At 38.6% G+C, this 12,920-nt stretch overlaps 1 protein-coding gene across 1 annotated transcript in view; it reads left to right on the top strand.

Moving 5' to 3' along the window:
• The first annotated feature begins 344 nt into the window (after positions 1 to 344).
• cyfip1 (cytoplasmic FMR1 interacting protein 1) overlaps positions 345 to 12,920 on the top strand; it is a 34,121-nt gene continuing 21,545 nt past the window's right edge. Inside the window, exons 1-4 of the mRNA XM_005804426.3 lie at positions 345 to 614; positions 10,648 to 10,768; positions 11,881 to 11,970; positions 12,383 to 12,460. Coding sequence (XP_005804483.1) covers positions 10,652 to 10,768; positions 11,881 to 11,970; positions 12,383 to 12,460 — 285 coding nt within the window. The 5' untranslated portion in view covers positions 345 to 614; positions 10,648 to 10,651. The remainder of the gene's footprint in view (positions 615 to 10,647; positions 10,769 to 11,880; positions 11,971 to 12,382; positions 12,461 to 12,920) is intronic.

Genomic DNA, 12,920 nt, shown 5'->3' on the forward strand with positions numbered 1-12,920 from the left:
GGCGCAAGTCAGGACAAAAATAATTTCCCCCCCTAATATACATGGAAATGTGGCAGTTTATCATAGAAGTATATTAATTGAATTAAACAAAATAAAATGACAAAGTGCTGTCTTGTTTTGTATAATTGTAAATACATGCCTAATATTTTAAAGCAAAGTTTGTACAGTTAGATTCATATTTACTGTTAATTTTAAATATCTTAATTTTCTTATGAAAGTCCAACCTGATGAAGCGCGGTTTTTTTTGTTTTGTTTTTGCGATAGTGTCGCCAGAGCGGGTATATTTTTGGCCCTAATCACCTTCCATATATGCGGGCTGACTGTACATTCCTGCGTCTCCCTGCCCTAGTGGAGGAGGCCTGAACCGCAGCTCGGAGCGCAGTTTCCTGTTGAGTTTCCCTGTTTGAGGGACAGGAACTCCCTGCTCTACTTCTCTCCCCCGCCCATGATAACACCAAGCGAGGAAAGACTTCACCGGCCAACGACAGACAACACTCCCACGGACCGAAAACGCTCGAGCCCGGGACGCCCGGGGGTCGCGAGACGGATTAAACCACCGGCTACATGGCGCAGTAGTGGAGTGTATTTACGCACAAGTTTCCCAACAACTCCGGGTGAGTGGAAATGCTTGAAGTTGGTTTCAGTGTGTGTGGACTTTCAGATACTTCGCCCACGACTTGAGGGGGAAAAAAAAAACTTGTTGCACGGCTTTGGCTGTATTCTTTAAACCAGCGCTGTGTGAGAGCAACCAGTGGGACACGCGCTGATTTTAGACAGACTTCTGATAATTAGCTTGTAGAGGTGAACAGCTTGTTGCAGCGCAAAGCCATTTTCCTGGCTCACAGGCCCGAGCTGTGACTAATCTCAGGCCTAGCCACGGAACAGGGATAGAGCCATTACAGGTTGGAGGCAGGACTACACACACACGTACACACACACACACACCAAAGAATTCGCAAGTTTTCACACTTTTCAATCGATGTGTCTGTTGTTTTGTACCACCTGCTGTTACTTTCTGTTGTGAATTAAACGGACACACTATCTGGAGCCGAAACGTAGAACTTATTTTAAAGAAAGTAATTTAAACGAGCCAACAAAACCATCTGCGAAAGTTACAAATATACCTGTACTTTTGGAGCATTGTTGCCTTTTCCAAATTGTTTCCTCTTTTTGGCGACATTTTTCCTGAACTCATCCAGGATTGCTGTGTTCAGGAACTAGACCTCACGAGGCGTTCACTGCCCATTCTTCCACTGTAAACTGTAAACGTTAAAGGAGCATTTCAAATGGACCCGAGTAATGTTTGAAAAGCTGAAACGAACACCACATTTTTAAATACGTACGTCACAAAATGTTCCGCAAACTCTCTTCAGTGAACAACCTTTTTGACTGGTTAGAGTGAATGTTACGGTTCAGTATGGGTGTCCAGCTTCAGTCCTCAGTGTCCTGCCAGTTTCCAATGTGATCCAACTATTTCCTAAAGTTCTGCTAATGAACTGTCATTTGATTCAGGTGTGTTGAACCAGGGTAACAACTAAAACCTGCAGGATACCGAACCTTTGGGACTCGATTTGGACACCACAGGCGTACGGTTTCAGAACTTCTTAGGTCAACTGTTTTCTACTTTATCGGTCCAGAAAAAGTATTTTAACGTGAAATAAATACAAGAACTTCCTCAGACAACCTTTCTTGTACTTAGCCAAGTTTAATAATTGGCTCCGTTTTTGAGCAAAGTCACTTGGTTTGGCTATGAAACTTAAAGGAAAGCAAATCAACAGTAGAAAAATACTTTTTGTTCCCAACAGTCTCTGTTTAAGAAAATGTGTATAAACTTCCCAGTGGAAAAAAAAGTCCAACTGCAAGCCTGTCATGACAACTGATTTTGCTGATAAATTATCCCAGAGATTATTGCGATAAACAATAAGAATTTTATTTTCAAGTGATATGTTGATAATGGTCCAATAATGCAAGTTCACACTCTCAAAGAGAAATAAATTAGAATTTTGTTAAGATCATGTAACTGGAAGATATTTCAAATAACCAAACACACACACACACACACACACACACACACAAAATGACCATAACCAAAAAATATAAGTGAAATAAAAACCACACAGAACTGAAACCATAAATGAAGTCGATTATGAAAGCTATAAACAAAATTGTTCAACAGTATTAATCATCAGAATGGAATTTATGGCCATCATTGTCATTTGATTAATTTAATTGGTTGTTGCGACAACATCAACTCCATTTGATTTATTTGATTTGCTTTTTGCCAAATTCCAAATGTTGTAAACGTCACACCTTAGACTCCCCTGATGTACGCTGTAGTAGTTCATGTGTTATGAGCTTGTTGTTATGCGTTTTTTTGTTTGTTTTTTTTTAATGTTCATTTTGCCTCTGCTGCTCTTTGTTGAGTTTGAGACGTTTTCTGTCGGCTTTGAAGTTACAAAAGAAGGAAGGAAGAGCGGTAGGAAGGCGATGAGGCTTGAAGATGCGTTTCTAACCACATCTGTTAGTGTTTTTGGTGACAGCGGTGCACATATTTTCTTTTTTTTCTTCTTCTGTGGTTCTGTGTCTTTATTAAGGATACCATAAAGCCAAGTTAGGCCAACAACACACCTTTCGGTTTGTCGCACATTACAACCACTGAAACTAACCAGGTTTAAACCGCTCCAGGTGAGTGGATAAACCTTTATTAGGTTGCATGTTTGCTATTTTTTACTCCAGAAGGTCATCAGCCTCGAATCATTTTCAACTAAGTTTTCTTGAGTCGAGATTTGATTACACCTAAACTTAAACTTAATCTTGAATTCTTCAGAACTCAACCCTCCTCCTGCATTTATAAACATTTATAAAGTGTATTTCTACATTCATCATAGCGTGCGCTTTGGATGAGTGTGGTTTTTGCACTGATACGCAGAAGCTGTGGTTGGTTATCCTGCAGCATGTTAAAGCTAAACGTTTTCACACCTCTGTCTTAAGATCGTTGCCCTGATACAGTTCGACGCACCAGCCTGCTGAATGTGTTTATTCTGCCACACTTATAAGAGGCACGACTGTCGTTCAAGGTGGTGTTAGATTCTTGCTTTTGCATCAGTTTCTCACTTAAATGTTCGCTTCCTTCCTTAGATAACTTTGATGACTTTATTCTGTTTGAACAGAGGGTTTAAAAGTGTCACACATCTTGCATTTTTTATGCATGATTGTAAATCGTTCTGTCCAACACAAAGGTGTTTCCACTTTAAAAAAAATGTTAGGCTACTGCTGGATTAGTTTTGTTACCTCAAAATGATTCTTCACTTTAGTGAGAGACTAGACTAAAGTGGGGGTGATGCAGGTGAACAGATTGACCTGTTTTTGGCAGGCCAAATACTTAAGAATAAGCTATTTTTTATGTTTAGTAAATGCATCATACTCAAATTCACCCTTATTTAAGAAATGTATTAAAATGTCAGTTACTCAGGTTTAGAGGCATTTGCTTTGTCACACAAGTGGGGATAATTTTATAAGTCTTTCAGTTACTGTTGGATTCAAAACGTTTGCATTTGTCAAGCAACCAGCAGCACATTTGCTTCTATTTTGTTGTCAAGCTTCATGACATAAATTGTAGCAGGTTAATGTTTCATTAAATCTATATTAAACATTACGTTTGTTATTTATATAAGGTAACTTTTTTTTTAGGAAGTTATATATATATATATATAAAAACTACATACTGTAGTTTTAAAAGAAAGCTTAAAAAGATTTGAGAGTTTGTATGTGTGGTCAACTTTAGAAAGAAATTCAGAATCAGACGAAATCAAAATTGGCATGTTGGATTTCAGAAAAATCAGTCAGAAAGAATCAGCATTGGCCCTTAAAAACCTGATCTGTGCATCATGTCCTGCGGTGTTTCCTGTGTTGTCTCATTTCAAACTAAAGTTACACCTTAAGTTGACATGATGTTAGAGATGGATATCATGGATTTTGAAGCACAAATATTTAATTTAAGTAAATGTTAAAACCACAAATGTAAAAGCAGTCGAAAGAGGAACTAAATTAGAAAATCTAATAGTTCAAATGTCTGGAAGTTTGAAATGGAAAATCTGTAGGAACCCTGAGCTAATTTCCGGTTTATTTCTGATCCTCACCACCTGCTGCTGCATGCAAAACATTCAAACTTAATTCTGATTAATCTTTATTTGAATTTAGTTTTTTTTCCCCTTCCTCATTTCATTATATTTGGACTCGTCTCCATTTTTAGTTTTGTTGGTAAAACCAGAAAAAATTTCAATGATACTTCTTATACAAAGAGTCACAAATTGCTAAATGTTAACTTTACTATAAGCTAAAACAAGCTTTTTTTATAGTTTGTTTAAAAAAAAGATCTTGGAGGAAGTGAATCAGAATAAGATGCAAAATATGGTAATGGTTACGAGTTTTGGTCGTGTCACAAATGGGTCATTTAGATTCTGCTGATAATGACACGCGTACTTAAGCTTGTCGCATTAATTAATAGCATGCTGAATTAACATGAGCTTGATAATTTATTTCCATTCTGGTGATTAATATTTTTTATGAGCAATTTTGTTTATAGAAACTTCATTACATAGTGTAGTATGCGTAGTGTGTGGTTTTTATTTCTGTTTTATTTATTGTTCTTGGTCAAGTTCTATTTTGGACACTTGATCACTTCCAGTTCCAGTGCGAAGCGTTCTTTGCCAAATTAAAGTCTAGTAGTAATTGTTGTAAAGTTTATACATATTTTCTTAAACGGAGACTGTTGGGTACAAAGAGTACTTTCTGTTATTGACCTATACATACTTTTAAAAAAAGTTTTTAGCATTAGCTGTAAATTCTCACCAAATAGTCACGATCTTCGTGTTAAAGTCTCATCTTTAACCCAGGTGAGGCTGTGAAGGAGTCCTTCTGAAACCACTCAATTCAGCTAAAAGTAGAAAGTGTGACACATTTTTATTGCGTTCTTCTGCTCCAAGGAAAAGTAAGTGTGGAGCCTTCATTGCTTTATATATAAAAAAAGTTTTTCTATAGAAGAGTGGTTCTATCCAGGAACAGAACCTCAAGAATAGACTGATGTTCTAGATGACCTCCGCTATCCGTACTCTGACCCGTTAGTGTCTTTTCCAGACTTCAGACATGGCTGCCCTGCCAAGCTCAAAAGGCCAAATGGTTGGACCTGATTTAAATATCACACAAACCAATGGGTTATGATTGCCTTTTGTTTGCGTGTCTGAACACCCGGGCTACCTCCTTTATTCTGGCTTAAGCTCCTTACTGTGTATTTACTCAGGGAGACGTGGTGTGCTGCTTGAGCAGACTGATTTAACCCTTCAAGAGAAACGACTTCCCATATTTCTTGTCAAATAGCAACAGGAACTGGGTTAAAGTAAAAACCCACCAAGGTTCCTTGTTTTAGACAAATAAAGGCATGGCGTCTTTGCACAGCTAAAGATCACTTGTACTTTATGAAAGTGGTCTCTGTTCTTGAGTTACCAAAGAATTTCTGTCTAGCCATCAGGAAGTTGTAAAAAGGTTGGATATTTCTCATGAAAGAAAAGCTGGCCCTTGTCTTGAAGCCGGCTGTGCGTCACGTGCTCGCCGTCTCTGAGGTTCATACTTCCCATTTTCAGAGAGTTAATTTGCAGTCGGTGACGCTGCGTGAAGTTCATTTTTACCAAAGTAAAAATCCTGAGACATGTTAGTAATGCTGTTTTTTTTATCCATCCTCATCATTCTTTGTTAGGTTTGATCAATTTGAGCGCTCTGGGATAAGCACCCTGATTATTTCATCAAGGACTCCTAACCAACCTCAGTCACATCCAGTTCACTGTATGGGGTTACAGTTCTAGAAATGAAAGGAAATATCAACCTGATGTTAGAAACCAACTAACATGGTTCATACATTTATTATTTGACTTAACAGCTTCATGAGAGCGGGTCGTTCAGAGCTTTAATATCACAAATAAAGTAAAATCAAGCTTTTTGTTCTGATGACGGACTTTCTGAAACTGTCAACTTGCTGCAGTTAACCCCCTGAACAAACTCAGGCACTGCAGTCTCAACAGAAGAAGGAAGTATTTAAAAATAGATTACACATTGGGTAATGCATGAGGAGTTTTTATTTTTTTTAATCTTGTGCAGTTAGCAGTGACTGCCGTTAGTCGTATCATGCATGCAAAGTTTGCATTAGACCAGTCATTCATGCAGATACAACATTCTTACAATCCTAATTTTAAAACTTTTTTAAAAATCACCTTGCTGCCGTTCAGGTTATCTGGGATTTCTCTGTATTTTACTGGAGCTTTTTTATTATTCACACCATGAAAACACCATCTGTACTTTTGGTGACCAAAGATATTTCCAAATAGCTGAATTCATCTTTGCTATGGTTAGCAAAAGTAACTTGCTCATTTTTCAGCCAGCCAAGCAGCAGTGCACAGCAACAGGTGGGGGAGGAAATGCAGTGCTAGTCACTGCTCTGTACAGTCAGATTTCTAGGCCCTCTGGAACTTTCTCTGCCATCTTATTTAAAACAGTATAAACTAGGAATGAAGGATTTTATTTCTTTCAATTAGCATCAGTATCATCTTTGACGTTATGGTAAAAGATGCCCAGCAAACAATGTTGCCAGATTTGGCTAACTGTGTTGCCATTGACCACGTAATTTTGCAATTTCACATTTCAAAAATCAATTTGCTTAACGGAAACATGGCAATTATGAAAAAAACAAAACACTTTTTTTCAACAAAACGTTTTGGCGCTAGCTTGAGATGGCATTGGAGAATCCCAATGGAAATACGTTTTTCACATCACACGAGTTGCGTCACATGATCAACAACTGGACGTTGCCACTGGCGCAAACCACGAAGAAGATGGTTTCTTATTTATTGGAAACCACCATAATTACAAAATGTTTTTTTTCCTCGACATTTGTAGTGGGAATTAAGCTAGTGCCAGTTTCCTGGCCGAAAACAACATAAAAACTGCCCACCACCAAAAAAAGCCCCAACCCAAATCTCCACCTCTATTGAAACTCTTGTTAATTAGCAGCAAGTATAGTCTCTATATATTTTTTTGGTTTGTTTTTTTGTTTCGCTTGGTTCTGGTCTGCATTCTGACCAGAACCAAAACCCACTGGAAATCCAGATGACTTGACTCTTGATACACTGGTCTTGTTTCTCTTTGTGGCACCACGTCCTCTTAAACCATGAAGTTTATTTCTGGGATTTTTGTTTTATAGTACTATAGTGACACTTGATTTACCAGTTACTATTAATCAACGCTTTTTGGATTTATTGTATTAAGAACAAAGTTTTGCTGCCTACTACCGATTCCATTTTGTCCTATCAGCTCTGAATACATATCAGCTCTGAAATGTAGCTTGAATTCAGCGATGAAATGTGACAAACATTGACTAATAGTGTGTGCAGCAAAAGAAGGAATAAGATTTTCCATTTTTATCTGAATGAAGTCATTAATCTTTAATCTTTCAGATATTTACTACATTCATAACAAAATGCAGCAAAGAACATGTTCGTAGTATTTGGGGCGTCCTGTGGTGGCGCAGGGGGTTAGCACGCCCCACATTTGGAGGCCTTAGACCCACGGACGTCGCGGGTTCGACTCCCGGTCCCGATGACCTTTGCCGCATGTCCTACTTCAAAAAATGGCGCCGGCTCAGTTGGCTGCCTGCAGACGCTCCTGTCGTGTGTGTGTGTTAATCTGTGTATAAAAAAATTCTTGCTGTAACTGCGAAATAATTTCCCTGCTAGGATGAATAATGTAATTCTTCTTCTTATAGACTAAACAAAATGTGTTGTGTTTAGTCGTTTTTTTAAATGAATGCCTTAAAATGTTTTGTTATGAACCCTACTGATTGCTGAAAAATTTACCAACTTTGCTCACTGTGGGTAAATTGCTAACTTGTTTGATTCATAGTTGCTGGCTGTCAAGTGAAGTGAGTCAGACATTAAAAGCCTGATGTGGGTAAAACAGATCTTTTATCTAAAAATAGCCAAAGTTTCCCTCAGCCAGCTGTGAGTCAGTAGGGTGGGATCCTCCATCTTTTTAACACTAACCCTTACAGCTCAAAAACGTCATGCAGTCTTCTTGCAACCTGCTGTCGGTTCTCTTTCCTTCACTTCCCTCTGGAGATCCGATGACCTGCGCTGACACGATCCTCCTCCCGCTGACCTGCGAGGCTTTTGTCGGTTCTTCTGTGGGACGCGGTTATGATTGCTGCGCGTTTGTGTTTGCAGATTGTGACGTCCACCTCTTAGCAGCACTGTGGGAAAGCAAACCGAATCGTATCACATCACACCCACAGCACTACTGTAGCTAGCGCTAATCTGGTGGCTACATCGCTGAGGAAAGTGAAACTTCACAACACAGAAAGCTGCCTTCTCTTTTACTGCTGATAGTTTTTTCAATGGCTTGGATTGTGAGTCTGATATTTTTATTTGTAGTAACTCCTTTTATCGTCTTGTTCAGTGTACTATTATTATCATTGCTACTATTGGAACCTACAAATCCCCTAAAGGGACATTGAAGAACAAAAATTAACTTTCTAGTGCGCATCACATATCATATTGTGTGCACCAGATGATATCTGCTGTCCACGAGACACTGATTGGTATGCGATAAAGTTTTTTTTTTTTCCCTTCAATGCTGCTCAATTTTTGCTGTTGCAATCTTGTTTTTTATACATAGTTTTTTTAGGAACTATTTTTCTATGAAACTTTATACCCGATGATGGTGTAAACACCTTAATTTCCCCTTCCCATTCTATTTTAAAAATCAAATTTTTGACTGTGTTCTAGATGCTTTGGAAACTGCTGAGTGATTAAAAATGAGCTTCTCTCCGTTTTTGTGCTCACAAGCTTGTCTGTACATGACTTAAGCAGAAAAAAAACACAGTCTGGTATGCTGTTGCCAAACTGCGGCCAGGTGACGAGGCCGTGTCTAAAGTAAAACACATAAAGGTGTGCAGAGGAATGAGAGGGAAATACCAAACCGGTGAGACGTTCTGTTCAACGGCCCACGGGTCAGGATTTAACACCAACCCGGATTCCGAAGCTGCGTGGACAGGAAGCGTTGGGCTTTTAGACAGCTGTTTGCACAAAAGAAGCCAAAAATGTAGCTTTTTTTTAGTTTCCTGTGTTTGGGAAGCTCTAACATCCATCCTCCTCCTCCTATGAAGCTGCTCTAAGGAGAAGCAGGGGCAAGTCGCATACACCTTCAGTCAATATTCAATAAATTAGAATATTATTGACATTTTATAGATTCATTACACACAAATTCTATTCTTGAAAGCCTTTATGTTAATTATGATGATTTTCCACTTACAGCTAATGAAAACATGACATTATTAAAGTAAAACTATTAAATCAGATCAATAAAAAACTTTTTAAAAACAGAAATGTTGGCTTAATGAAAACGATGTTTTAAATCTGCTTAAAGGTTATTTTTCAGAGAATGAACTTTACTGATCCCCAAGGTGGAATTGCTTATATGCTGACAGCTACTCCATCCAAAGTGTTCAATATTAGTAAATACGAACATAACCATAAGCAGTATAAAATGTATTTAAAAATATATATGCATACAGTAAGTGTGGCATTGTCAATGATCTAAATATGTCTAAATATAAAATAAATGTCTAAAAAACAAGAAGAATGCACACAGAAATACATTCATCTATAAATAAATGAGTCCAGAAAGACTTTCATTTTTTTCATATTAAAAGAATGACATATAGTTTTCCTGGGACAAATACTTAATATTTTCCATTGTAATAAAATTATGTTGGTAATAATTTTACCCTGAATATAAATAAAAAGTTTCCATGTGTGTCAACCACCTCCACCCACCTGCTCTACAGGTCAAATTTATATCATTCTTGAACTATAGTTGGGAGCCACAAATGGCCCCAGGGCCACCTGATAGATGGCCCTGGGGCCACTGAGGGCCCTGGGGGCCCTTGACCTTTTGGATTTTCGAAGGAACTCAGTCCAGGATATTCCTGAAGAAAAAAAAACTCTATTAGAAGCTGCTTGAAGCTAAGATCAGAGTTTTATGTTCCAGCAGGACAGCAAACTTAACAACCAGCCTGAACTACAATTAGAGAGTTTGGATCAGAGCAGATTCATGTGTTAGAATGACCTAGTCAAAGGTCAAAGCTAAATCCAAATGTGGAACTGTGGGAAGACCACAAACTGATGTCCAGACATGCTCCCGCCAATGTTGTTGAGCTTGAGATGTTTTGCAAAACAAAGGTTTAAGTTTCTTACAGTTTCCAGTCATTTCATATTTGTTAATTTTCTTTTGTTGGTCTGTTGTTTAAAATCATTTTGCAAGGCACTGTGGCAGCTGTCAGCATTTATCATATGGTTTGAATGACTTGGCTCAAATAGACTCGTGTTTCGCGTTCCTCTTCTGTTTTTTAAAAAGCATCTTAGTAAAGTGCATCAGAACAGCATCAGAATCTCCTCTGTGTCTTTGTACTGAACAGAAATTGAATCAACATTTGAGTTTGTTCATTCTGGTTTCAAAGTTCTGCTACAATTCTGCAGCTGCGGCAGCATAGTGATGTGTTTCTAGACTAAAGTTTTAAAACTTTTCTTTCCTGTTACTTTACAGCAATATGGCGTCCACTGTGACTCTAGAAGATGCTCTGTCCAACGTGGACCTGTTGGAGGAGCTGCCGCTGCCGGACCAGCAGCCGTGCATCGAGCCGCTCCCCGCCTCCGTCATGTACCAGGTCAGCGCTGGGATGACTCGTTTCTACTGCTGTGCTTGTTCTCTTTAGGGCGAGATGGTGCTAAAATACAATCGGATAATTTTTTTTTATACCAGGTCCAATTCTAATCGTTCTTTCTTGCTTTCTTTTAAAAAAAAGAAGAAATTACAAATGACAGAAAATATTTTCAAAAAGTGTTTTTTATTTCAGTCATCCCTTCTCTTAGTGTTTTACGACGGAGTGTCAGGGCCAGGCTACAAGACTTTTTTTGTTTAATTACAGGAAAGTTGTCACTATTGACAGAAAAAAGATGCAGTTTTACCAGACGAATGTCTTGAAATTATTGGAAAAAAGTTGCTTTAATGAGGAAAAAGCTTGTTAGATTGTTACATTTTTTAGTTTTCATACTATTACTACTTAATTCTCCTAATATTAAGACTTTATTCTCAAGTTCTTTTGACTTTTTTGCCAATTGACCTCATCCTCATATTACTACAACTGCATTCTTGTAACATTATGCAGGGTTTCTGCCAGTATAAGCCTGGCATTCCACCAGGCTTTACTTGTGTCCCCACCAGGCTTAGCATTACTTATTTATTCAAGTCTTTTTAAAATGTGTTCAGGTATTAATCTTTCAATAACACGATTATCAAGTGACATTTAAAAATTTCCTGTCAACTATAAACATTTTTTAACTCAAAAACACGGCGGGCCGCTGGATGAATGACTGCCCAAACGCCCAGCCACCGGGCTTAGCAAGTTTTCTGGGGGAAACTTGCTAAGCCCCCAGATTTTGACTTTATTTTTGCAAAAAATAAATAAATAATAATCTTAGCCTGACCCTTTTGCCGTATAGTTGACCTGAATACAAGTCTAAATAAATAGAAGCAGTAAAACATGCTTGTCAAACAAGATGGCGGCACTGGGTGTGTTGACATTACTTTGGAGAGCATTGGTGAAAAAGTAATAAAATAAAATCTTCAAAAACCAAAAATTCAACTAATTGATCAAATTAATTTCTGTTGTTTTACTTTTTTTTTAATGGCAAGCTGATCTCTCTCTTTGCTAAAACGTTCATAATAATTCTCCATATTTGTTGCTCCATCTTCACTGTTGTTTCATTTTCCCAACAGCCCAACTTCAACACCAACTTCGAGGACCGAAATGCTTTTGTCACCGGCATCGCCAGATACATCGAGCAGGCCACCGTCCACTCCAACATGGTACGTCTCTGTTCTCTAGCTGGGGGAAACAAAAACGCACACAAACTCACCAGAACGGGGTCAGAGGCCTTTTGAAGCTGGGATGTGGGACTTGGCCGTCCCTGCAACACATTTCATGCTGTGGAGCAGGAGGCTCACGGGATCCAAATCCTGGAGCGAACGGCCCAGGGACAAACGGAGGCTCTGAAGCCGCTCTTGTCGGGAATAGCATGTCTTTGTCTCTAATTAGTGAGAGATAATTGCTCGGGGTGGGGATCAAACCGGACTTTGTTTGGAGGAAGGGCGGGTTCCCCCTCCTGCCCTCTGGGAATTAACTCGCCGCAGAAGCAACGATGCATGCATGTTTGGGTCTTGTGAGGTTTTGTTTCAGTTGAGGCTGTGTGAAGTGACTGAATATTTTTGTTTGGGTCAGAATGACATGTTGGAGGAGGGGCAGGAGTACGCTGTCATGCTGTACACCTGGAGGAGCTGCTCCCGCGCCATACCACAGGTAAACTGGACTTTTCTGACTAGGGATGCACCGATTCACTTTTTTCACTTCCGATACCGATATCTGAGGTTATTATCGACTGATACCGATCTGATTCAGAAAAACGGCACTGAATGTACTTGAAACGTTTCTTTTCTTTAACAGACATAAATGTACTGAATTACAAATCTGATTAATAACTCTGCACCAGTACGGCTCACATAAATACACCAATAGCTTCACAAACCTGGTTAAATATGTAAAAACAAACCTATTGTCAACAACAGGTGGACAATAGGTTAACCAAGGTAGGTTGACTACCATGGTCAAACGTAAAAATAAATTGCAGCAAACCTTCTTACAAATTGTTCAGAAAGTGAAATTAGAAATATAATGTAAAATAAATAATAAAGCATGACTTTGCTCAGAGCATAGAATTAGACTGAATAGATCTGCTCTGATGAATTGGGCACATTGTCAC

This window comes from Xiphophorus maculatus, chromosome 9 (assembly GCF_002775205.1).
Source record: "Xiphophorus maculatus strain JP 163 A chromosome 9, X_maculatus-5.0-male, whole genome shotgun sequence".
In the NCBI taxonomy this organism is placed as follows: domain Eukaryota; kingdom Metazoa; phylum Chordata; class Actinopteri; order Cyprinodontiformes; family Poeciliidae; genus Xiphophorus; species Xiphophorus maculatus.